This window comes from Plutella xylostella, chromosome 15 (genome assembly GCF_932276165.1).
Source record: "Plutella xylostella chromosome 15, ilPluXylo3.1, whole genome shotgun sequence".
Classification (NCBI taxonomy): Eukaryota; Metazoa; Arthropoda; class Insecta; order Lepidoptera; family Plutellidae; genus Plutella; species Plutella xylostella.
The window spans coordinates 5,623,979-5,651,777 of NC_063995.1; the positions used below are offsets into that span (position 1 = coordinate 5,623,979).

Here is a 27,799-nt window from a genome sequence, read left to right on the forward strand (position 1 = left end):
AATATTTTCTGTCTTTATTTAAAATTTATTTTATTCCAATGATCCTGTATAACAAACAATAAATATTTTCTCTCTCAGAGATTATACATTAGTACATAGTATTTTATATTTAACTTTTTTCTGTACACAAAATAAAACCATTAGTTTTTTACCCATAACAATATCACATCGTTATGTCTGTACTCATGTGTGCCCGATATTACTTTGTAGTTAGATAGATAGCTAGTAGGTCATACACTACTATGTAACATTAGATATTCATATTTATAATTCAATTAGGTACACACTACTTGGATAACTACAAGCAATGTGTAGTATTTACGCTAGTATTTAGGTAACTATGTCTTTTACACCTTGGGCTACGGCACTGCAACTAACAAAAAACTTTGTACAAAAACATTGTTATGAGTAATAATAATAAAAGAGATAAAATCATAATGAAAAAAAACATTGGCTCGGATGGAGTCGGCCGCCCCGGTAAGGAATGATAGGACCAAATTATACCGATCGCGGGTCCCCTCCACCGCTCGCTACTCAAAAACCTATAAGTATGTTAATATTCTGCACACTTTAAGTCTTCAAAAAGGGAACAGCATGGTAATAAAGAAATAACTAATATTATAATCACACAAATATTCTCGAGAAGTCTGTGAGCTGTTCCCAAAATAACAAAGTTATTAAAATAGTACAAGTATAAAAAATAAAACACCTGGCTATGCAAAATTGAGTCTAAGGTTTCCTTATGGATGATATGATGAGCTAAATACTATGAGCTTAGCACAATCACTCATAGTTACAATAACAGGTCTTGTGCACAGCTGAGATTTGTCTTTCAAAATGACGACATAAAGACTTTTAAAATTAAATCATCTTAATTTTGTAAACAAATTGAACATTAGTTTGTGCAGTATTAAACAGAGATCGATTGTAAACAATTGACTAATACCCCGATACGTTTACCTATCATAATGTAAAAAGGTTACAATCTCAGCATGTGCGAGCCCTTATTAAAGGAATGATTCGTGCAATCTAACGAAATGAGATGAGAAGATTATGGCTAGCTTCACAATATCAACAGAACATACCCACGCCATTTGGCAACAATACACAAATACTTCATTATTAATATTATAATCAAAATATTTGTAATTATTACATCAATGACAAATAATATGTTCTGACAACTTTTAAAATGTATAAAATACATAACATTTTGTGAAAGTATTGCATAAAGACAATTTTATATCAAATTTTAATTCCAAATTATAAAAATTACAACATCAGTCAGTTAAATTATAACAATATGTCTCATTTAACATTACTTTAATAATTTTGAGGGGCATTTCAATTTGCATAATAGGTACTTTTTAGATTAAGTATGTATTGTATTTAAGTAGCTCTACCTAGGTACTTATAAAATGTTCGTCACTACTGCTCGTTTAAAGTCAAGCAATGACTACTAATATTCGAAAGTTGTTGATGTCGGAACCACCTCCAGCACCATTTGAAGAAAAACTGTTATCTTATCTGAAAAGAAAAAAATAGGTCAGTAAGTAAAGCACACAATTAACTAAATGATTTATATGTTTTGCATTGCATTCGTATATGTACCACACACATTGCTGCTAACTAACACCATGGTTTATACCTATCTGTACTTCAGAGGAAGACAGTAATAAATCGCCTTTTTAGTACCTTTTCTTTCACTTATGTGATAAAGCTCATCCACGCGATCTCAATATACTTACTTAGTAAAAATAAACTATAAAAGTGGACTTATTACTGTCTCGAAATGCAACAAAACAGTACTAATGGTACAGGGTTAACGCGGCCTGGGTGACCCAGCTTACATGTACGTTCAGCTGCATAAGTAGCTATACACTTTTGTTCCTTGTCAAACTAGCTACTGTTAAACATTGTTAGTTTGTTAAACTAACAATGTTTTGGTAGGCAGTTTGTGAGTTTGACAAGGTATAAAAGCGTACAGCTACTTATGCAGCTGATTGTACTTGTATTGTAATAAACATAATCATTTACTCTTCACACTCATATAGTTAAGACATAGACATTACCCATGAACGGCAGCGAGTACCCCCACTTGACGAAGGGCAGGTACACCAGCAGGCCGGCGAGGATGAAGGCGGCCGCGTACAGGTACTCCCACTCCGGCTTGTCTATGATGGGCGCCACCACCAGGTATGTGGAGACGAAGAGGACCAGGTACGGGATCACTATCGGCACCTGCGAGGAAGAGATGTTATAAACTAGAGTTGATGATGACAGTCCCTGGAGCCTACAGGTGGGTTGTCTTGTCATGAAACTGTTAGGGCTGATAATGATAGTTAGGTACTATGTGTATTTGTAAAGGTAAGTCAGGCCCCTTTAACTTTCTACAACAGGTAGGTACTTATTTAATTTAAAAATATTCAAAACTGTATTTTGGTGAAAGTTTCAGAACGTTAAAAGCAAGCCTAAACTTAGATGAATATCCCCTTAGTTGTACTAGATGAAAAAGACCGAGGATACAGAGCCAGGAAAAATCATTAATTAAATACAAATAATAATTTATTTTACCAAATACAAATAATTTTATCAGTGGAGTATTATTATCAGATGATGATGAGCTAGTTAGGCTAGTTAGAACTAGGTGCTTGGGTCACTTTATCAAAATGTAACTTTTACCGTGATACATTTTATGTTTTTTTTTCAATAAGTACATGTATATTTATTTGTATTCTATGATAATGCCAATCAATTTAATTAATCACCTTGTAAGGCCTAGGCGCATGCGGCTTGGTGTAGCGCATGACTATCAGCGCCAGCATCGCGCCGCCGTAGAAGATCCACGCCGTGAACGAGAAGAAGTCGATCAGCGAGTCGATGGTCCCGTACAGCACCATCGCTACCGCTATCAGCGACTGCGGGGTAATAAGAGACATTGGTGAGTTTAATTAAACTATTAGGTCAGCTTGGTAGCGTATTAGTTAATACTATATGGGGTGTATCGTCGTGCTGAAAGTATTAGCCAGTCTGCGTAGGGAACGGGCCAGTCAGATTGGCGTCCGACAACTGCCACATATTCAATCACATAACACCTCCCTAAAGAACTAGAAAAAGTTAGTTTTTGTCTACAGCTCAAGTATATTGCTTCTCTATAGGCTAGAGGTATTTTCCAAACGAAGAAATTCGTTTGCAAAATATCGAGATGTAGAGGAGTGAAGAAGACAACTCACGTGGAATATGAGTCCGGGCGCGGGCGTGAAGCGGCGCACGTGCACGTACGACAGGATGTCCAGCAGGTGCCCCTCCCGCGACGCCGCGAAGCACAACCTGGAAGTTAAATAAACTTTAAAAAGAGATGTAAGTAATAGGTATGTAAAAAAACTGCGAATCGGTGACATGCGAGCTAGCAATACGCGCGATTAGAGAGGGAGAGATAGGTGTACAATTTGGCAATAAGACGTCGTATGTTCGTTGTGTTGAAGCTATAATTCCTGTCGATGCGCATCAAGAGTCACCTCTTTGATTGAATCTACTGAGACAGTGATTCTTTGGATTTGGTGACCATAATGAAATACCTACTCTACTGCCCGGTATGATTCATACACTACAAAATAGGGCAGAGACTGGCGTATAGGTATATGATCCCCGGAGAATCCAAGGATCTCATATCATGACTCACACCTACACATGTATCAATAGGTTGTAGGTAAGTACTATGATAGAAAGAGAGTAGGGAGACCTACCTTCCAGCAACAAATAGCGTGCCGTTTGCCGACCCAAACGTCGATATCGTGACCGCCAGCGGCATCAGCCAGGCCATGGGCCCGAGCAGGCGGTTGCCGAACGTCACCGCCACCGCCTCGCTGTCCGTCATCTCACTGACCGACATCACCGCCAGGTACGACACGTTCACGAGCGCGTAGCAGAGAGTGACGAGCGGGATGCCGATTATTATACTTAGTGGCAGGTTCCTGTTGGGTAAGGGCTGGGTGAGCAGGTTGTTGGTTAGCTTTACTTATCGGACGTGTGTAGTTGGATTCACGAAAGATGACCAATAATGGGGAAATAATAATAGGGACTTAGCATGCTTTAAAAGCACATAAGACGGATTCAGCGGATAGCTCCATCCACGAAACGTTGCATTTTTTAATAAATCTGTAAAGACAACATGAAAATTGGTCAACTTAAGTGAATCCAACTCTATATCGTCGTTTGTGGCTGTTAAGTTTTTGTCGCATCGTATATTGAAGCATATAACTAGTCAGGTCAAATCTTTAATGTACCTAATGTTTGTCTTCACAAGCCATTAAAATATTAATACTTTAGTCCCATTTTCATGTTAATGTAGAGCAATTGTAAATTATTTTCCCGACAAGCCGTTTTATGTCAGAAAACGAAACTCGGCACTAACATAAATCAAATAAGCAATATTTTAATGCAAAGTATGTGCATAAAATGTGTGAAAATTTACAAATGCTACTAAAAGTCAGTAAATTTAGATACTAAACAGCTAGCTACATACTAAATAGTTTCGGGAACGTGATAGCTTTCATCAACTGCAGTAAAATAGTCTATATTCATCTTACCTAACAACTACCTACTATAGGTATTATTATCCTATTATAAGTAGATGTTATAATTCTGCCGTAAAGCTAAAATCATTAAAATCCATTAAGAAAACAACAAATCCCACTTACTTAGACGGATTCTTAATTTCCTCCGTGACATAGTTGAGGTTGTTCCAGCCGTCGTAGGCCCACAGGCCCGTGTAGAAGGCGGTGGCGATGTTGCCGAACGTGGCCGTGCTACTGGCGAAGTTTGGCTCCTGTAAATGTCGCGTATTACCTGCACCATACGGACACAACCACCGTCAGTCGCTTCCAAAACTGTTTAGTTAATAGGGATGTTGGCGGGTGATGGGTGCTCAGTCCATTGCAGCTGTTGAGTCAGATTGTTATGCTTGTAATGGATCGTAGCGATGCGATGACCGGGGTGGATTGTGGATTAAAATGAGGGATGTCTAGCTCAGGCTAAAGAGTTTAGAAAGCTTTGGTTGAAGGCGATGTAGACTCAAGCCGCACGCGATTGTTGATCTCAGATGGTATCAATTCTTCACTGCAATGGACTTAAATGACATCATGTTGTAGGCAGATGAAGTGAGCGGGTAATCATTGTTACGTAAGTAAATAAATAATCACAAATAGAGAATAACTCATCTTACATCAGTTAGTAAAAATGTAGGAAGTGGTTACCTAATATCAATTTATAAGCTCCTCCACAAACGATAATGGCGATGGCGACGAGCTTGGCGGCCGTGAAGATGTTCTGCACGTTGGTGGCCAGGTTCACGCTGTAGCAGTTCACTGCCAGAATCATCACTGTGAACAACAATAGTAATAACTATTACAATATTTAATTAATGGTGCAGAAATATACTCAGTTATATTTTGGGATGCAGATTATCTAGTTACAGACTTTGCACAGCGTGTAGGTGAAAGCTTTCGCTGTATGAATGTGATGTAACAAAATGTAACGCGCGTAGTGATCTTCTCATGGCACCATCGGAAAATCATCAGACCTCAATCGCCCAGTGCTGGCCATATGCCTGTCCCACCACACTTTATCTTCGGCCACCTTCATCCACCGCTACCTATTGAGGTCGGTTGCTGGTCGTCGGTCCAGCGTGCTAGAGGGACTCCCTCACTACGCTTGCTATTTTATATATCGTATAAAAATTCGTGTGGACTCTACTGGGGCACATAACGCTGAGGACAGCCTTTGCAATAGAACATAACAGAAGCTACATAAAAAAAAAACCGGCCAAGTGCGAGTCGGGCTCGCGCACAAAGGGTTCCGTAGCTTAAATCAACCTATCTCAAAAACTATAAATCTCTTATAGTATACCAAATCGTAGATAGTAGATCAAACCAAAAATCGTTGAAAGAGTTAATTAGCATGCATCACCTCTATTTTTTTTAGAATTTTATACCCCGTAGTTATAAAAATAGAGGGGGGGGGGACATACTTTTTACGACTTTGAGAGCTGATATCTCAAAAACCGTTCACTTTAAGAAAAATGTTTTTTAGAAAACTTTATATCATTTTAAAAGACCTTTCCATTGATACCCCACACGGGTATGTACATCGAAAAAAAAAATTTCATCCCTCAGTTACATGTATGGGGGGCCCCACCCCCAATTCTTTTTTTTACTATTTAGTGTCATATTTTTGTAGCGGTTCATACAACACATATTCCCATCAAATTTCATCACTGTAGTACTTATAGTTTCCGAGTAAATCGGCTGTGACAGACGGACAGACGGACAGACGGACAGACGGACATGACGAAACTATAAGGGTTCCGTTTTTGCCATTTTGGCTACGGAACCCTAAAAACCATCCACCCTTACCAATAGAGATGACAGCGACGAGTTTGACGAGCGACACGGGCGGCTCGCACTCGGACACGAACGGCTCCACCGCGTACTTGGCGAAGCTCAGGCAGATGATGGCCATCTGCGACGGCTTCAGCACCAGCGTCGACACCTGGAGCAGAACCGGGGTTGTCAAATACTGCCAGAATGGGCACAGTTGGGAGTAAGGGCTGCTACTCATAAACGGATAATTAAAGCAATGGACATCATCATTACCATCGTGGCCCACCGAGGTCTCCACTCGTTTACGTTTACCCCACCGGTGTTCTGCTCTTCAGCTAGCAGTAGATTTTAAAAGCTTGAATCCGAAAATGTCGGTTACTTTAGAAGTTCATAAGAATGAGTATGAGTGGCGGCAGGCGTTGTTACATCAATGGAAAACCTAATCGAATGTTCTGTACTTTGTTCAGATTTTGGTACTTACCCAAGAGAACAGGAACGCCGGGGGTCCCCCGAATGCGTCCATGAAGTAGGCGTACTCCGCGCCCGAGGACGTGTTCATGGTTCCCAGCTCCGCATACGCCAATGCGCCTGCCGAATTAGTGTCGCACTTATTGAAAAGGTCAATGAAATAGGAAACAAAAGAAGAGCGGAACGCCACTATAATATAATTATGTATATATGTAGTAGTAAAGGGCCAGATAGATGTCCGAGTAAGTACGCGGCTCGACGGCTTTTTTCGCCCGTTTGTCGCCGTAAATTCTCGTACTACACAAACAAAAAAGTTCGTCGAGCTTTAAGTACCTAACTACGCGTACTTACTCTTACGTATACTTATCTAATTATCTATACATACAATTGTAAATAATGTATTAGATGCACAGAAGTAATATTGACTCACCTAACAGAGAGAGCAGACCACACGCCATCCATATGATGAAGCTGATGCCCACTGAGCCCGTCCGCTCCAGCAGCCCAGAGGGCGACACGAATATTCCAGATCCTGAAACATAATTAACACATGTGAGTAACATGAATATTTACGCTACTTTTTATGCATTTGTTGAGTAATTGTTTTATTTTAGATTTAAGTTTAAATGTAGCTAAGTAGGTATATCGAATTAGTGTAAACGGCAATTTTAGTTTAAATAATATATATTTTTTAGCTTCATTATGATTTTATACAGTACTTTCTGAATGCAATATACTTACTTATTATAATACAACAATACGGGTAAAATAATAATAAGTACCTACTGCTCTCACGTAAGTATACAGGGTGTTGCAAAATTGGTATATTAAGCCGAAATGGGTCCACACAACTTATCCCGGAGATAACGTTTTCGATGTTGGAATCGGGCGCACGACATTTTTATCGTCCCATACAAAATTTAATCCATATTTTAGTCTGTATCGTTTTTGGCAACCCTACGTTCTAATATCATTACGTCAAAAGCTGACGTGTTTATTGTAAACAAAAACATAACCTCAAAAACATATGATAAATCGGAGGCCGCAAATTAGAAATATGACTGATTAGAAACACAAGAGTATGTTTGGAATTTGTACGTTTTACCTCCCTAGTTTTGAAACATTGCAATAAGAACATTCTTGGGATACAATCAAAGAAAAACATACCTAGTTAATTCCAAAGTTCAATCCATTTTCACAACAATCCTTTTCCACAACAAACACAACACTACATCTTCAACTCTTCACAGACATCTGATGAACCACCGCAGCCTCAAATAATCACATTAATCACATTCCACTTTCACAATACTAACTGTTTTGAAGTAATACTTAACACGAAAAACAACAAAACACTTGAACCACGAGAAAAAGGTTAAATCGGTCAGACTTGTGTAAGTTCCAAGTGTTTCGGTTTAATTATGCTAATGTTTAAATCCGCACTGAATCTCGATTATAATTATTCCTATGAACTTCCAAATTAGTTACTAGTAATATTATTTAGTAAACATAAAAAAGCAGAAAGCAATTTTTCCACCCGTTGCCATATTGTTGCCTTGTTGCCAATAGAGAAAATAAACTAACTACGATGTTGCCAGTAACTAGTAAGTCGAAGACCCGTTCCCGTTTCCGGCATTTTTATTTCGTCGGATTTCATAACCCAATTAAATAAACAGAAATAGTTTTACTAAGTATTTTTTTTCACTGTCTATTATTTACGTAATATTAGAGACAAGTAAAAATAAATACCGGCGTGAACTCGCATTTTACGCTTTCGCGGCGCGAGTGTAGCGCGGGCTTAAAGAATAAAATATTTAAAAATGAACGGATCGGTTTCCATAGGTACGTGATTTTATAAGGTCGTTGACACTCGTTGATATGTAGGTCACTGTGTCACGATAGGGTTGTTGGTACCCAGTTTTCGAGTAAAACTTTGGACGTTAATTACTCAAAAACGGTAACGTATTTTGAGATTGTGACTTCTTTCCCGGGCTTAGATATAACATGCTGCATATGCTGGTTTCGGCTTGATATACCCTTTTTGCAACACCCTGTATAGGTAATCAGGTATAATAAATGGTATTGAATCCATCTTTTATAAATAGTGGACTTAGGTAATATCTATGTATTTCTGAACAAAATGTTATAAATTTGCATAATCATACGTGAAAATGCATTGAATGACTTAAACTAACGTTACTTTTTACTTATGCGAAAAATGGATGAAAAATCTAACTAAATTTACAGTTTCATTAAAAGTATGCAAATTTTATTCATTGCTGCAATAAAAAATACAGGCAAAAATAACTTATCAATACAAAAAAATATATACTTATTGCAGACAATAATTAATATGAAACATTGTATTTTATAAAGACGTAAGTAGACGCTTTACATAAGTATGTACTAACTTGAATATTTAAAATCTATTTTTATGCTCAGCCGACAATAATTAACTTACTTACGTAAATGATCATAAAGTAGGTCGTACCTATCATGGTGCCGACGATTAGAGCCACCCCACTGAAGAGTCCCACCCGTCTCTTGAGGTGAACAGGGTCGTCCGCAGCTGCGTCCGACCCCTCCAGCTGAAACATATGAAATATACCATGTGGTTACAGTATTTAGGCATACTACATAAATAATCTTATCATCATAGCAATAACGGTGGCGAGGTTTTGTGTTAGTTCCAATGAAATAGAGACCCTATGCCCTATACAATACCTAGGCATGCAGAATATAATTGTCATAATACAGGTTTAATATTCACATTCCTCGTCATAGCTATGTCTAGATTAGGTCATGTTTGAATACTTTTTATATTGCTGCTGCAAATATTCTCGTGAAATGCATTCTTGCACTTGAAATCAGAGCACTTACGCTGCAGAATTTCAAAGCACGATTGCTTACTTAGAAATTCAGCGAAGTTTGAAAACTCGGTTTCGCAAACTTCGCCTTCTGCCCTGACTAGTGCCTAGCAAACGATCGTTCAAGGCTAAGAGTGTTTAGTATAATAGCTGATAGATGCAGGGGGGTCTCTCTATATGACGGAAAACGAAGTTTGGGAGAGCTGCTGCGTGAGCCACGACTCTATCTCGTGGTATTAAACGTGCAGTTTGCACAACATCTCTTATCGTTCGTTTTTCGTCAGTATAGAGTAACCCTCCCGATATGTTAGTTCTGCATCGTAAGGGACAAATTGTAATTTAAGAGGCAACTATAAACGAAGATAATAAATTCTTGTTGAGCCGAGCGCGCAGTATCCTCAGTGGAGTGGATAAATGGCGCATTAAACGCTGATACCTACAACCACACTTTAGCTTGTGGTTGTAGGTATGTCGCAGGCATCTGGTTTTATCTCCTGTTTGATTGAACCGCTAGCCCGTTCATTGGATGACGCTACTCAGTTGAATGACTAAAGAACAACTCGTCAAGTGGTTGACTGTAACGTCCAACGTCTTGACTGAAAGTTATTCAGCGAAGTCGTTAAATGGGATATAGTATAGCAACTTTGTAATGTCTGGTTAGGATGAACATGACCAGACAAGATTCAACAAAAAGACTATGTTACAAAGCTCTCATCTCACAAATTAACTAAACAATAACAATAAACGTACCTTGATATTGTTGTTCATAATTATCCAGTTTCAGCACATTTTTTTCTTTGAAATTATCCGCCGGCGGTTTAATAATAGGTAAATCCATGTTGTCACACTATTTTAACATAAATAACGCACTTTAAAGCTAATTTATTTGCAAAAAAAAACAATACAAGTGGTTTTTGTGTCAGCTGTTCGCTGTTAGACGCCATATTTGTTTTATTCACCACCTGACTGATTTTAAGTCCGCTAACTAGTTGGACGTTTTGTGACGCTTGTACAATCAACGTTCGGCCTAGTCATACAACTGAATAGCGTCATCCGATGGACGGGCTAGCGGTTCAATCAAACAGGAGATTAAACCAGATGCATGCGACAGGTATATAACGAGAATTTACTAAACATACCTAACGAATGGAGAGTAAAATACTTATATCAAAAATGGTTTTGCAACCTACTTTTGTGGACGCTACTCATAAATCTTATGTATTTAAGTACTTACAATATTATGACTATGTACCTATAACGTTAACAATACTTTACATAAATATATGAGGACATTCATCATGTTTTTATAGGTAGCTACTTACATACATAGAGAAGTAGAGTAAACTCTATTTTGACAATACTCGCATAGCCCTCAGTAAGTTTATATGCATCCAGCAATGACTCCTTGCATCAATCCGGGTTGTGTGGTCAGGTCACATAGTTACTACAAGAAGAAGCCTCTCCGAGTGACGTATCAACTGTACGGTTTACGGATACCGTGCTGGCCAGTCAGCGACCAACATCTAAATCTAATCTAAACACTTCCATCACACTGAAAAACGCTTGTCCACCTTAATATTTAAAACCGACACTCTAAGAAGAGGGAGAAAAATAATATGAGCTTTTATTACCTTGTCTCCTGGGTTGAGGCCATCGCCGAGCGCTCCCGCCGCGCCGTCCTCGGCGTCGAGGCCTGTGGAGCAGCCGCGCCATACCAGTCCGCCTTCGTGTGTGCCCCCTGAGGACAACACACCGCATGAGGGAGAGCACCAATCAGAGACAAGCGCATGAGAGAGATGGTTAAAAAACACCAATCATAAAACTAAGAGCAAGTGCCTTTTTCGCGTGGTTTAGCCGTCAGCCATAGGAATTCTCCCTCAGGAACCACGTTATGATATGGCCTATATGATGCTATGCTAAATTATTTTCACAATTTGAGGCAAGATCCGTTAAAAATCTAAAACATGCTTTTCATAATAAATACCTCTACATTTACGAATACCGAACTTCCAGGAATTCCTTTGATGATAACATTATACCCAGTTATCTACAGCTATGTTTACATAATGCCTGTAAACTTGGTTCTCCGTAACAGCTGGCACACTCGGTATGCAGTTGTGGCCTAGACTTGACCTAGTTGTTCCGGATAATCTAGACCTTGTGGGTCAGGGGTGCGTTTACCAAGTTTACTGAAAGCTCATACTCAATCCTGAAGTTTTCAAGGGTTCACTGTCTTTCACTAGATTATAAGTACTCACACAATATTTTTTCTTTTTCCAAATTTATTTTATTTGACATTAAAGATTACTGTAATTTAACACCAATAAAAGAAAACACAGTTTGTATTTAAACATTAAATGCTCGCTTAATTTAAATTTCCAGAATCAAACATAAAAATTGCAGGATCACTGCAGTGTTTAGGCTATCTGGATAGGTATCTATGTGAACAACGCTTGTCGATTTCCTTTATCTTTATTGTTCCTGCCTGATATAAATCGAAGTTTAGTGTGTCATTCATTACGCGATTTGTGCAAGGCCGTCGTCTATACCTATAACCTACGTATTAATAGACTATTGATTACTTGGACAACATTAGATCATACATGTGGGATTACCCTAAGTAGCACTATAAATTATAAAGAGTACTTTACCTATAATGAATAGGTAATATCCTCGTTTGGGTACTGTTTATAATTCAAATATGTAGAATATTTTATGGTAGTAGCGTTTTTACGCAAAGATTTGGAATGCCTGTAAGTACCACTAGGGTACCTTTTGCTTGTCTAAGTATTAACAGCAATAAAAATTAACTTGTTAAGTTTACAAATCAAGAGCCAACATAAATAATAAATTTTCTGCCAAGTCCCCCTAGATTAGCCCCGAAATTGAAGCTCACCTACCCGCTGCGTTAATTGGCTTGTCTACAATCTCCAAACTTTTATTACAATTAGGAAACCCAGGGATTATTTTGTAAATGTAAATTATTGGGCCAACTGTGAATAATAAACTCTTTTTTACGCAACATACAGACAAGAGGAGCACTAAAATACCAATTTTAATGTTGTCTGGGGTGTCAAGATACGGCGCAATGCCATTGCCAATGATTTTAATTGTTAGTGCACGCTGAGATATAGTGCCAAAGTGCCAAACATTGTTTATAAGGACAAGTACCTGACGCGTAATACGAGTAGGTGTCCTTTATTTGATGGCTTTTTCCGGTATTGTAGGTTCGAACCTAAACCCGAGAGTGCCAAAACTACCAACTAACCCCCTTATTCATAAAAAAAAGTTACTGCTGGACGCTTTAGCTAATGAACTGTTTTGTCACTCTCTGACAGAGAACAATTTGTTCTTTGACAGAGAGTGACAACACAGTTAAATAACTAAAGCGTCCAGTAACTTTTTTATGAATAAGGGGTTAAGTGTATTTACTACAGACCTAGAAAGAAAGCACTAGACTGGAACTAAGTATATTATTTCGTTTCTCCATGAAGCACTTTCGAGGACTAGGTATAATTCGGTGAACGAGTTCAATCGTCCGGTGTCGATGATTTTTCAGAACCATAATGGGCAACGTCATCCTAAATCATCATCACAGATCGGAAGTTTAAAACATGTTTAATTAAGTTTAAGAAAAAGTTTACCTGAATGCTTTTTTTCTTGTTGAAATTGTGCAATAAGCTGAAGTTTGTATATAATCGTGTTAGCCGGCCGGTGTCTTTTGGATTTCTTCCAAGAATTACGTGCATTACGCTAACGTTCTGAAAGCTTCATTGCATTGTTTGTAAAATCTTGTAATTTATGAATTATAAATATATCTACGCATAGGTTTCATTTATTCGCGCTACCCTATGTTCTGCGGTTTATACTTGCGCAATGCGCAACGACGGATTTGCCTCCCAAAAGCATTGTTACTATGAGAGGGGAGTCAGGTTTCTCTGCACATGACCGTACCTTAGCAAAGTTAAAAACCTACTTATTTCTACACTCATTCATTTACGAATTTTTATCCTACTTTCCGAAAAAAAATATCTAAGTACTAATTTACTTGGGACGGAAGATTGTTTAGTACCTAGTTAAGTTAGCATTTCCTAGTTCATGAATTACATATTGTATCATTTATGACTTATAAGACATTTCTGACCCTCAGGTGTGGTGTTCCTAAAACGAAGCATAACAAAACTGTGCAATAAACGTTTTTATACCGTAAAAATCCTAAACTGTGACGCAAAACTGAAGATACGCGTCATGGACAAAATCACGTGCCTCCAAAAGTTAAGTAAGTCTATGACGACGGCCTGAAAATTAAATATTTACTTTGATCTAATATTTATTGTTCCTGTTTAACAGTTTTGCTCTCGCTTTCCTGATTTACTCTTATCCGTGAAGGAAAATGTGCATTGCTGCACTTATGTAGATTTCACCGGTGATATTATTTTGTTCTAATTAACCTAAACACTCAGATTAGGAAGACGTTATATGTTCTTTATATTATTTACAATTAGTATTCAATAATATCTTTATATTAATACAGAACACTGCTGAGGTTTCTTATTTACTCCATACTTCACAGACGACTAAACTAATTAGTTTTCAGTTCTTGAAACCAACTGAAAAATTGTGATATTCCCACCCCACTTACATTAAGTATGCCTACTTATGTATTTACTAAGTAATTGTGATTGTGATTAAAATGACTTTGGTGAAAGGTGGGTGCAAAAGCAGCACTGCTCCGGTTATCCCGCAAAGAAGGTGAATGAGAAACAAAAATTAGATTTTGGAACGAAACGGAACGGAACGGAAGCAGGATGCACGAATGTAACAACTAGTGTTGCCACGAATAGTGATTTGGCCGAATACCGAATACCGAATATTCGGCCGGCGCTCTCAGCCGAATACCGAATATTCGGCCACCGAATATTAGGCAGGTGATCCAGTATAATACAATTAGTTGAAGTTTTATTTAAAGAGTGTTTTTCTTAATCTTATGGCAGATCCGTACAATTGGTGGTCAACGAACTCGAATCAGTAGCCAAATCTATTATATTTTGTTGAAAAATACTTGTGTCTCAGTAGCAGGTATTGTATATTTTATGAAGAAACGCGCAATCGTCTCTTACGAACAAATTCCGAAAAACTTGTCTTTATTCATCACAATTTGCCTTTAATTAATTTAAGATATTAAAAATACTGACGTTGTATTCAGGTTTTCGCAATTAATTATTGTTTGAAAGTTAAAATGTTTCGATTAAATTGTTTTTTTTTAAGACATTTGCTACTTTTTAAGTATTCGGTATTCGGCCGAATACTACTTACTATTCGGCCGAATACCGAATACTGAAAAAACTGGCCGAATACCGAATACTTGCCGAATATTCGTGGCATCTCTAGAACAACATACGTAAAATACTTCTTATGCAGATATTTTTACAATAAATAACGATTTACAATGTTTGGTGAGTACTCGTACAATCCTTGGAAATACTTGTAAATACCTCAAAAAAAATTTGAAGACGTGCTTATAGTTCGTAGGTATGTAAATGATCTATTTACTGCCTACTTAGTAGGTACTTATTTGTGCAGGCAAATATTGTATTTCGTCGGCGTCTGTAATGTGTAAAGCTAACATGAACATTGTCGTCATCGTCATGTTTTTGCAGAACTAAGTACCTACAATAAGTACTTACATATAAATCATTCAGATTACTTACTTAAATAAAATTTAATTTTTGAAATTCGTTTGTTTCAAATTAGAATACCGAAAATACGACCAAGTACCTATTCTAATTATAAGACACTCTAAGATAGATAGATAGATAGATAATTCTTTATTGCACACAAACACAGAAATTACAATAGAATATGCACAACATAGACGGTACAAATGGCGGCCTTATTACTAAGAGTAATTTCTTCCAGACTACCTCGGAGGAGAGAAATTATACAAAAGAAAGAAAAGGGGAAAGTGCAAAAAATTACAAACATAACTTATAAAAGGAAAAATTAACAATTATATAAAATGATATACCTAATCTATACCTAGTAATAGGTAATATAAACTACATACAACATACCTGTAAAACTTATGGATGCAATAAAAGATTGAGTATTGAGTATTGAGTACTTATATACTTAAATATATACATACTTTTAAATATATAATATATTATAAATAAATATTATTCTGGCAAAGATAATAATTTATTGTAGTGCTTATTCAGCATGGATTTAAATGATGCTAGCGAAGGCGCAAGTCTGATATGTGTGGGTAAATCATTCCACAACAATGTGGCCTGGACAGTAAAAGATTCGCTGTAGAATTTAGTTTTATGTTCAGGGATGTTCAGCCTGAGATTCTGCGATGAACGAAGGGTACAGCTGTGGGTAGAGCAACGTACTTACTTATAAGTTTATTTTTTGTGATTTCTTCCTATTGGTCAAATTTTATTCAAACCACCTTCTCGGCTACTGCCACCTGACACGAAATAAATAAAATATCAAGAGTATAATGCTAGTCTGATAGTAACCTTCACCAGAGAAGACCAGTACAGGAGTGATGCCATTGTGACCATTGTGAAGTTTGTCGGTGTCGTGAGTCTCGGCGGGGTCGGCCGCGCGCAGCAGCGCAGACAGCGGGCCCTGCATGGCATGCGCGCGCGCAGCCCCGCCCGCCACCGCCGGCGCCACGCTAGCAGCAGCCAGGCACTACCCCCACACACGCACCACACTGAGCCACCCGGCCCGTGAGACCCGTCAGTCACACCGCCGTCTTATCACACACTAATCCCGAACCCTGTATATTTAGAACTAGACTAATCACTTTGTTTTTTAAATACTTTGTTGCTTTAATTGACGCGATTGTTCATGTGTCTAATTGTTAATTTATTTGTTGTTGCCGCACAGTCTTTCAGTCGGAGAAGATAGAAAATGGAAATTGGGAAAAACTATTTTTTGCTTAAGAAAATTTTGTTGTAAAAATAAAAAAGTAAGACGTAAAGTTTTTGTAGAGAAAAAGCGGGCGATGCGAGCCCGAGACGGTTGCGCGAGGACTGTCTATTCCCGGCCTGCGGAGCACGTGGGCGCCGCCCCCGCCCCGCCGCCCGCCCGCCCCACGATCAATGGGCACGACACGACTGCTGACTACTTCCACCTTCCTCCGCCCGCGCTACGTCACGCCGCGTCATGCATCAGGGCTAATCAATAATGCTATTGGGAACCCTGACCGTGAATGCACCTCTGTTTAACTATTCAACGTGACCAGGAAAATTATTGGGGTTGAGAAAGGGTGATGATAGTGATACCGACACTTACTTGAGGTAGAAGTTTATTGAAACATAGATAGGTAATCGAAACCTTTCTACGACATTTATAATCAAGTCCATTTTATTTTATTATTAATAGATTTGACCTGTTACGGGTACGAGTTTAGTATTTAAAGCGGTTACATTTTCTAAATATAATATTAATGAACACTACTGTAATTACAATTGAAACTGTAACCTATAATTTTTGCCATGACATATTACATGAACTCGTGTTTGTGTAGGGTCTTGGTGCCTGCCTACCTACCGCCTGAATAAATCTTTACTAAGTACTTACAGCAATATTTCTAGGCGCTATTATACTACCTACCTACTATCAACTAATAAGTAAGTAAGTAAGTATGTGATATTTGTTTAAGCATATCTCTAAGACATTTTCTTAGAAAATTGTTACATATTCGAATGGCGTTGCGGTTTTCCTCTGTGTTCTCTGCTGATGCAACATCGGCGACTGTTGCTAAGGACGGCTTATTGATTCAGAGTCCGTGCGGACCTCTTGTAAATATCTACTAGAGACGATATACGGTTATAAATAAAGTAATGATGAGGGAGATAGGTATATGGATTAGAAATAATGTAGTTATAACTAAGTATCTGAAGGATAATCGTGTACGTCACGAACATTGTATATAGATTATTTTTCATATTTTTTTCTCTCTCTTCTACAAACAACAAAAATTATAGAAATTGAGGCTCGTTTTTCAGTCATTGTTCTAATAAAATACACTAAGTACCTTCACTCACAAAGAAACCCCAATTTTTATGAACATTTAATAGAAAATTTGTACAAAATGTTTCAGTTGCGTTTTTAGTTGGTCATATTCTCATGCGCCGTAAAAGAAGGCGTAATTAAGTTACATTTTTCAGTTTAAAAGTAATTTGTTGATTTTCTCAATGGAACTTTTTCCTTGCCCGTGAGTGTAGTTGACTAATCAAATGCTATTGATAGGATACTATTATCCCAATTAGCGATGTATTGAAGAAGCAACAGTGCGTAAACCGTAAACCTATTTATTTGGTTTTGGTAACTGAAAAAAATCAGTTCCAATTCACTGTATAATTGCTATACATATTTTAGTGCTACGTGACTGCAACCACCTACGACTAACCGGATGGTTATTTATCAGAGACTCTGAAACAAAACCGTTGTAGCTACCTATAGCCTATCTCTATCTATATACACAAGGTGTTTAGTCATGATTCTATACAGAATGTTCCAAAAGTGGTATGCTAATCCGAAAGGGGTGACACAAACGGTCAATCTCAAGTAACTACGTTTGTACCTACTGAGACTTTTGGAAATACGCAAAAAAAACTTCCCCATAGATATGTACATGGTTATACGTCACGTTACTATGGGCAAACACAAAGAAGATTTTAACTTAATTTAAATATGTATTTAGATATCTTCTTATCCCCTTATTCATTGAAAAGTTATAGCTCGTTTTAGCTATCGAGCTATTTTGTCAAAACAAAACAGTTCAATTTGAGTGAAATTTTCCATTACGGATCAGTTTTATTGGACGAACTATTGTAGGGATAGCAGTTTATTTTTGATCCTCATAAGAATGCAGTGGTCCGTAGATTGGCTCTAAGAGAGGTGATTTGGCTCGCGACCAACTACAAAGTGTTATTGTTCGAATCGGTCGCATTTCACTTCGAATCGATATAAAAAAACCAATAACATTTTACAGAGTTGATGTTTGAGTTTAATTAGTTAATTGTTATGGTTAGGTATAAGCATGTTAACCATTGTAATCGTTCGGTGTCTCTACAATATAACTTCATAGAATTAAGATAATAAGCGACCACAATATAAAAACCTACTATAACTTTATGCTTCTCTGCTAGTGATGGTCATCATCAGTAGGTAAATATCGATTAACCACCAATTGTGGTGTATACTTAGCATCGGGTAGCAATACGAGTATACCTAGCTGAAGTAGGGGTGATGACCTGAGTCGTACCTAGAAGCGAAGACAATCACGTGAAGAAATAGGCATGGCCCGTTGCCATAACCAGAGTGTAACCACCAGAATGTTAAATGAAATAACTCGCAAAATCTGGCAAATTGCTTAAAGCTCAGACTCAATACAAATTATCAACACTCCGGTAGGTTACTCGGTACTTCATTTTGTTTCGGCTATAATAGAACAATCATAAAACGCGATTCCGACATGATAATGATATGAACCAGATAATGTTGGTCACGTAAATAAACATAATCTACATTGATCGATTAACTGCACTGAACATAATCAGAGTAACTAATAGGGCGAATGTGATATACATTTATTTATTAAAACTATAACTACACTTACTCTTATTTACGTACATACATACCTACTTATTTACCGTTTCATTCGTTTCAACTAAGCCCTCCACTAATGAATTCTCTAATAATATTATGTCTAATTCCAAATGTTTATGAGTAGGTAACACTAACCTACTCAGTAAGTATACCTATTGGTGTCATCATTGGCCACAGCATCTATATAGATGATTGTTGCAGCGCTCGTGGGTCAAGAGTTACGACGGCCGCACCGTCGTTGATATGTATTGGTGTATGTATATTGTGAAAATTAGAGCGAGTCCAACAATTATCGTTGTACACTTATCTAAAGGGGGTATTGTTGTTCCAAGCACCTAATTGGAAACCATGTTGCCAATTTAACTTACACGCTAATTAAGTGTTATCCGTGAAATACATGTGAAAGACGAAGACGTCACACCTATCGATTAGTGTCAATTTATGTCAAGTTGTTAATGCAAATTTTCAAGCTAAAGTAGAATCTCTGAACCCGGTCCGTTGAAAACCAATGATTTGTTGTAGCAGATCATGATGAGAGCAAACCCAACCTTATGGTTAAGATATTGGTTGAGAAAACAGACAGACAGTACGTTGTGACTACTTGTGACCCTTTGGCACTGAATACAAGAGTCCAATGACCACTTACGCACCAATCCCAATCTTTTCAACTTAGCAATCATTAGGGCACACCGCCCAACCGTCAACTGTTTCAAAAGTCAAAGGGAAACGACTTCATATATTCTGATGGAGGCAATTGTCCTCTTTGCTCCGACCTTCACACGACCTCTACGGTGCTATCGATCCTGGCCGCGCACTGGCGCCTCATGTTGACTCTCTAGACCTCAATAGAACCATGAGTCCACTACTTACTTATTATCGTCAGGCAATAAGCTCTGTGTAGAGCCCCACTTCTATTAAGCCTTTTGATGACTAGATCGAACGGAGCTTTGTAAAGCATAAAAGCTTTTCAGTAGAGATAATGCGCTTATATTAAATTGCCTATAACGTAAGTATCTGCTACATTTAATGTAAGTACGTATTATGTACTACTTAAGTACCTATGTGTACGTACTTACTTACTTATTTGTTAGTTGCTAATATCCGACCAAAAGTTGAGGCTTTATAAGTTTATAACGTATAACTTTGCCTTTTTTTTCAATAATAATATGTGGGGACATCTCACACCCGGCCATCCGACCCCAAGCTAGGCAGAGCCTGTGTTATGGGTATCGGACAGCTGATATATCTACACAAATATATAGATAGATACATATTAAATATCAACACCCAAGACCCGAGTACAAATATTTGTCTTTTAAACAAATATCTGCCCCAGCCGGGAATCGAACCCGGACCTTCGGCATAGCAGTCAGGGTCACTAACCACTACGCCATCCGATCGCATCAAATTTGCTAAGTAAGTAAGTATGTAGAAAGTTACTTTAAGAGTAAGATCTAAATCAGGTTAGTACCTACCTATATGGACAGAGAATTAAAAACTGAAGACACACGTGCCCCGCGACCACCATCAACTGTATGTTGTAGTGGAAGCCGTGTCGAAATACAAGAGGAGCCGCCATTAGGATCAAACGTGAAATTGAATCGAGTGAATATGAACCCGCGACCATTTATAGCTTCGGTCAGCACGACAACGACGTGACATGTGGCGCAGAACGAAACAATGACCCATGTTATTTGTTGGCATTCAGTTTTGCAAACAATTTCATAATTTTGGATTCATTGCTATGTGCTATTTGGCATATAAAATACGATGAATGATGATGATTTTTTAGTAATTAAGAACCTTTTTAAACGAAGCACCTGATGATATATATAATATATCTACCTTGAAGGGAAGGTGAGGGAGTCTTAATTAGTAACTATTTTTGTCATTCATAATCCTGTGTTTTTCTACTTTCCTCGTATTTGTAATGCACAGTGTTTACCTCAGGTACCTACTTTTTCAGGCACTTTAAATCCTATCAAATGTTTCATCATCAATAGGGCTGTCATTTTCCTCCGAGAATTCCATGAACCCTTATCTGAGATGTAACAAACAGCAACTTCCGACGATAGGGCGACATAAACAAGCAAGCGTAGCTCTCTCGGGCAAGCGTAAAGAGTAGATACAGTGTAGATAAGTTAGAAATTGTGCGTATACATCGAATAAACCTCATGTAGAGACGGAATGTATAATTAGACCCGACGGCCAGCTATTCTGAGATTGCGAACGATGTCACGAGGTGCGAGATTCGACTCTGCGGATCATTGGAATATGATCGCTACAAAAATTAAATAAGTAGTTAGATACATCATTACATTAACGAGCAATTAAAAAGTTGCACTTATAAAAGTCGACTCAAATTATTTAAATTAAAACAATTAATTTAGAATTTGATCAAAATGTTTAACTTAGGTATTTAGTTGGTAATATTCTGATGGGCTGTATTTCCGTTTGGAAGTAATTAGGTTCACTGGAACGTTTTCATTGCGCGTGAGTGTAGGTAGGTACCCTATATTAGATTCTTCCGATGTTCCGATTGACTCCTACATCAACCATACGTACCTAAGAAATGATCGCTTAGTCGTCATAGCGTCTTTAATAATGTTTTTATTACCATTTATTATTCACAATTAGGCTCCTCTACCTAGTGTTTGAATTTGTCGCTCTCAACTCAACTAATACTTACATCCGTAATTTACTCGTACTCACGTAAGTACTACTTACATTTAAATAAACTCAAAGAAAATCACGGAATAAAGTACTCATAGCATCAAATCGTTCGAAAGTAATTTCCGAAAGCTTAATTGAATGTTGAAAAAGATCCGCTCTGAAATCCGACTTCAGCGAAAGCTCGCTAACTGAAAGCTCGCTCAAGGTCACCTCTAGCCGCTCCGTTCTCCGTCTGACGTCACGATCCCAATCTATCTACTTAAGTATGTGTACTCTTCACAAAGTACTCTTATAAGCAAGAATTTACTACATATTAGTAAGCACATGTATTAAAGTATTTCTACTCATTGGGAAAGTTGAGTGCACACAAATCTTTGTTACGTGAGGGACAGCTAAGTCCATTCAGCAACCGTTTAGAAAAGTGGTCTTAGTCGTTATGAGTAAAAAAACACCTGCTGAAATTAAATACGAAAATATGCTAGCTTTTAAAAATCTAAATTTGTCCATATAGGTACTATCGTAATACTTAATTAAAAAACGTGCGCGCAGCGCGGGCCTTATTGTTGTTGCTGTTTGAAAACGTTAGAGCTTATGCAGAACTAAATGTTGATAAAAATCTGATAGCCCTTGAAATTGTCTGAATTTATACCGAAACTATCGTAACACTATTATAATTAATCAGACAAAACTTAAGAAAAGTTTGGTAACAAAACTTTCAGCTACGTCACACGTTTGTTTCCGTCCTTCGCGTGACGGATCTAAAATAGCCGGCAATCGTTGTAATAAATGTATTTTCGGTAAACAGCGATCTCCTGTCGGGGCGATTCGGCAGAGGAATCAATACCGTCCACGCATGCGTCGCGTCATCTCCCGAGGACCAGCCTGTGGAGCCAGCTGAAGCCAGAGTAACAAGGTTCCAGGGTAATTAGGAGTAAGAGGGCTGTTTACGCGGGCTAGCTACGCGATGTTCATAATGAAACATTTCATTCAATAGTTGGCTACTATACTATAATGAAATTGTAGGACGGTAACCGCTTTGTAAAATCTTCTCAATCTGAAAATTTCATTTATAAGTAGGTAGACGGTGTTCACAAAATGTGCTCAAATGCAATACAAATAAAGAGTTCAAAACAACGACTTTGACCATTTAAAATAGAGTCAGCCTAAAATAAAGATACGAATACCTTGTGAAGAATTGACGATTCATAATGTAGTGATAGAATTAACTTTTTATCTTGTAGGTCTAAATAATAATAATTAAGCGTATACCTAAACCAATATACCATGCTAAATTGCCAACCGTGCTTGAATAGCCAGATGGAATGTTTAAGAGCAAACATTTTAATCATATTGAACTTGAGCACTGGGGGTCACTCTAGCTTGCGAAAAACTACGTTTCGAAACGCTTCTGAACTAACCACGACTCTACAGTCCAACTATAAAGTCATGAAAACGGAAGGATCCTAACTAATTGTTTAAGATCGTATTTAATCGGTCTGTTATATTTATTAAAGGACAAATCCGTTAAAAATCCATAATCAATCGGTATTTTATTTTTAAAATTTATGTAAAAGGAAGTAAATAACTGATGAACATAAAAAGTCTTAGCAAAATCGCACTCTTTTATGTCAGGACTTTATAGTTTGACTATTCCTCGTTGCATTAAACGTATCGATTGCCTAACAGCTCTCGTTCATTCATTCGTTTTTTGTCAATCTAGAGTAACCCTCCGACGACCGGCGACCGAATGGCGTAGTGGTTAGTGACACTGACTACTGAGCCGATGGTCCCGGGTTCGATTCCCGGCTGGGGCAGATAGTTGTTTAAACACAGATATTTGTTCTCAGGTCTTGGATGTGCCCGTAAAATGGCAATAGGCCCGCCCCCTATTACATTGGGACTAACATAACACTCTGGCGAAAAGTGGGTGCAGCAATGCACCTCTGCCTACCCCGCAAGGGAGTACATTAGTACAAGGCGTGAGTGCGTGTGCGTGAGTAACCCTGCAGGCTCCAAGTTCACGCTCGATCCCCGCAAAGGTCACACTAGCATGTTTACCATGTGAATAGGACAGGAGATCATATCGTATTGCCAATAGTGGCAAAAGGAGACGTACCTAGATCTATTACGTCTACCCGTATATGTCTCTTTGAAAAGTATCGTAAGCAATTTCATGCTTATGTGTATGTAGAGCAATTAGGCAAAAGGATTTATATCAACATCATAAGCCTCCCCCAAGGAGCAGGACAGTGGTGTCCCACAACACTATGTCCATGGTCTTCGTTATCCAGCCACTACAGGGGACCGAGGGGCGCCCCACGCTACGCTTGCCCTTCGTAGCACTAGAGGTAATTACTAATTACATTCAATAAGAAAACCGTTGAACTTTGTACCGGTGGTCTTATTTCATGTTGTGAAATTCAAATCAAGCGATCAAAGGATTATCTCGTGTAGATATTTATCTTAGTACGCAGGTGTATATCAACGTAGATATACAAGATCAAGTATAGGTACCCACATACCATCGTATAAACATGTCTTACACTACACGACCCTTTAATATAAACACATGACTATGCTATAGGATATTTATACTACGAGTATACTAAGTAGGTACGAATGCCATCTTTTAATATGAGTATGGTAAGTACCTACATAGTTATACGTCGTTTGTAGTAAGTAGGAGTGGTTGTCGCCAATTCTCAAGATTAATTACAGTAAATAATTTCAATTTAAATAGACGTTATGCGTAGTTGGATTCACGGAACTTGACCACTTTTTTATGACAATTTTATGTTACTTATATGTTATGATGGTGGTAATCAATCAGTTAACTAGTACTAAGTACTTATTGTATTTCAGCTAACAGAAAAATAAGACATAGGGAGAAGGATTTACAATACAGTCTTATAAATGCGATATTTAATTATTTAACAATATTTTTTGCTATTTTAGGTAATCTATCGTGAGTAGGTCTATCCTAAAGAGAAGAGATTTTAGTAAATCGGTATACCTACGTAGGTATATTGCATTATGCTCTAGGCTATAGGTACCTATTATTTATTATCATGACGATTCAAACACAGTATAGTAAGTATTAGGTAGGTAGGTATTTCGCTTGGCGATATTCACAACGTAGGGTAAACTACCCAATTATTGACACTTTAAGACGAGTCGTCTGCAAAACTGGCCATAAATACGCATAAAATATTAGTATTGTGGTATTTTTTCCGTAGCGGTCTCAGGTGTATATTCATTAATAATATTTTTGACAAAACAATGACCCTATAGTCTTAGTTTTTTATTATCAGCTATAAATTTGAAAGAACCCCTATTTTCCAATTATTGACACGGGTTTTCCAATTTATGACACCTCCTGTACCAATTATTGACATGCTTGATATTAGGTAATAAAAACTGTTTTAAACAGGAATTAAACCTTTGGGAGGGTACCATGGGTCCGGTTCTCTATATGGTATATCACGGTGATATATTGAAACACCATAAGTGTCACATACCATAAGTCATCAGCTAGTTATCTGACATACCATATATACTGCATCTAATGCTAATGCTAGCAGACTAGTCCCACTGAGTTAGGCTGCTTCGTCTCATGATCTCCTGGGCATTTCTCAAAGGTTCCAGCTAGTGCGTCCTGCTGCTGATGCCATATGGTTCAGAAACGTGGTCACAGCTGGGCTAACAGGTCCACCGATATAAAGTCGTAATGCGGACTGAACTGGTGTAATCAATCCATCAGAGATCCAATTTGAGATGCCAATAGGCCAGCCACCCAAGAAGAAAGACAGTTGGAGTAATCGAGTTCTCGAGTGGAGGTAACGAACAGACAAGCGTGACATAGCATGCTTTTTGGCCGTCAGGACCGAGGCTGATCTTAGACCTGGTAAGTACTTGCTGGAAGAGAAAGGCCAAAGAAAAAGTGTGGTGTAGCTTTGTCGCATCTTTATTTTGATGAAGAATCATGAATATGCCTCTGATATCTCCAGTTTATGCTCGCAGAACTACACGTAGCATCCTTGAGGGTTGGCCTGTAGATAAACATGTTCAAGATTAAGGTAATATCCAGTGTCCCAATCGAAACGAACGATACAGCTGGATATCATTAAATTTTGTGGATCTTAACACCTATCTTGATAATTGTTTACCCGCCGGGTCAGAATCCCAGTTTAAACAGATTACGAGGTGGATTCAGCTGGGTGGGAAGTGTGCAGGACACTTTTGGCCAGGCAAAATGATGACAGGTGGACGTAGAGCAGTTGGCAGGCCACCTGATAGTCAGACAACTTCATATAGGTTGCAGAAAGGCAGTGAGAAGTGAAGCAGAAAAAGTTTTTTTTCTGCTTCACTTCTCACTGCCACTTTTATGGTAAGCTCCCATAAAAATATTTATCGTTTATGAGCGTAATTATTGACACTTTGCCTATATATAGACATGTCAATAATAGGGAAATAGATTACTGACACTATGTCGATAATTGGATTTCACTGTATTGACACTGTGTCATGAATTGGAAATTCGTGTTGGATAAATGATTAAATAGTGCCAACATGATCATTATAGGATATACTACCGGAAAAAGCTAAAATATTAGCATGAAAACAAAAAACATTCCTTCCAATTATTGACCCAATATGTCAATATTAGGAAAATATACCAAAAGTGCTACCTATAATTGACACCACCTAAATTCGAAGTTAAAATCGAAAATAAGTGGTTTTTGAGGTAAGAAATGGAAAAGGAATTTTGTTCCCTTTTCAGTCCAAATAACAAATTTAACCATTTTTTTAAAGAAATACTAGCAAATTTATTCCTAAAGTAGCCACTGTCCTTTGCAAAAAGCGATCCAAGATGGCGGAATTTAAAGAAGCAACGGAAAGGCACGAATTGTCTATGTTTTATTGGTCAGCCATTGCTGTAAAAATGACTGCCGAGTGTTACCATTACAGAATAACTATTACTACTGCATTCAAAGATAAATATAACTAAATAGAACGAAGCGTTGTCTTGTTTTCTTTAATTATTCCGCGCTGTGTCAATAAATGGAGGGGTGTCAACAACAGGGTAGTTTACCCTATTTTAAATTTAAAAGCATGTTCCTAACCCCATTTAATTGAAGGAGATGTTTCAATCAAAACAATCAAGACCATCAGTATGGCAGACTGCCTACCTACACACATCATAATTATTATGAGTGTAGGTACATAACATACATTGTACCTACATTGGTTATTGTAGGATAAGGAAGTTTGCTAAATGTTTATAAAAATAATTAGAGTAGAGAGAAGAGACTGCATTTAGTTAAGCAGAAAATATATCTCTACTTTCAGGTGTAGGTACTGACTGCGTTTTAAAATGTAATCGGTACAAGATTACACGCCTTTCATTAACTTAAAACCATTGATAGGTCTTAGTGAAAAATAATAAAACAAAAGACAAACACACTTAGTTTTAACCTTATAAAAATTAACCCACATAAGATTCGCACGCGGCCGGCGAGCGATGGTGTCTAATGCAAATCTAATGACCGTCGCGGCCCGTTCGAACCAACTAATAAATCTATCTGATAATTGAAACAGGTAAATAAAGACTCACCATTTGGTGCATTCCTTGGCGGTTGTCCATGGTGATGCATTGCTCGAGGCACCGTGCTGAGGGGATCAGAATGCGCCCTTTCATGTCACAAACGAGACTGAAGCTGAAACGCGGGCAGCGCGGTGCCGGCTAGCCTATGTCTGGGTTGCCAGCTCGCTGGAAAT

General features: G+C 37.9%; 1 protein-coding gene across 4 annotated transcripts; it reads right to left on the reverse strand.

Annotated features, from left to right (window-relative positions):
* On the reverse strand, positions 1-27,790 carry LOC105386735 (b(0,+)-type amino acid transporter 1). Of its 4 annotated transcripts, none has more exons than XM_038108584.2 (13): positions 27,636-27,790; positions 11,347-11,453; positions 9,340-9,436; positions 7,279-7,380; positions 6,862-6,968; positions 6,414-6,549; positions 5,256-5,381; positions 4,701-4,848; positions 3,747-3,974; positions 3,234-3,330; positions 2,769-2,918; positions 2,073-2,241; positions 1-1,527 (listed from the first exon to the last, which is right to left on the reverse strand). In XM_038108584.2, the coding sequence occupies exons 1-13, from the start codon at positions 27,673-27,675 to the stop codon at positions 1,460-1,462; spliced, it is 1,575 nt and encodes a 524-aa protein (XP_037964512.2). In that variant the 5' UTR covers positions 27,676-27,790; the 3' UTR covers positions 1-1,459. The 4 variants fall into 4 exon arrangements, with proteins under 4 accessions (XP_037964512.2, XP_037964511.2, XP_011555656.3 ...); XM_038108583.2 differs by lacking the exon at positions 27,636-27,790 and adding an exon at positions 16,243-17,184; XM_011557354.3 differs by lacking the exon at positions 27,636-27,790 and adding an exon at positions 11,974-12,157.
* Between the last annotated feature and the right edge of the window lie 9 nt (positions 27,791-27,799).

What these genes read in the sequence shown, in the direction of transcription:
- LOC105386735 (XM_038108583.2), bottom strand. Translation starts at nt 16,360, where the DNA reads ATGCAGGGCCCGCTGTCTGCGCTGCTGCGCGCGGCCGACCCCGCCGAG. An exon ending in AGCTTATAAATTGATATTAG is followed by an intron (nt 4,849 to 5,255) that starts GTAACCACTTCC and finishes CGTATGGTGCAG; the next exon opens with GTAATACGCGACATTTACAG. An exon ending in ACGCTATTTGTTGCTGGAAG is followed by an intron (nt 3,331 to 3,746) that starts GTAGGTCTCCCT and finishes TTTAACTTCCAG; the next exon opens with GTTGTGCTTCGCGGCGTCGC.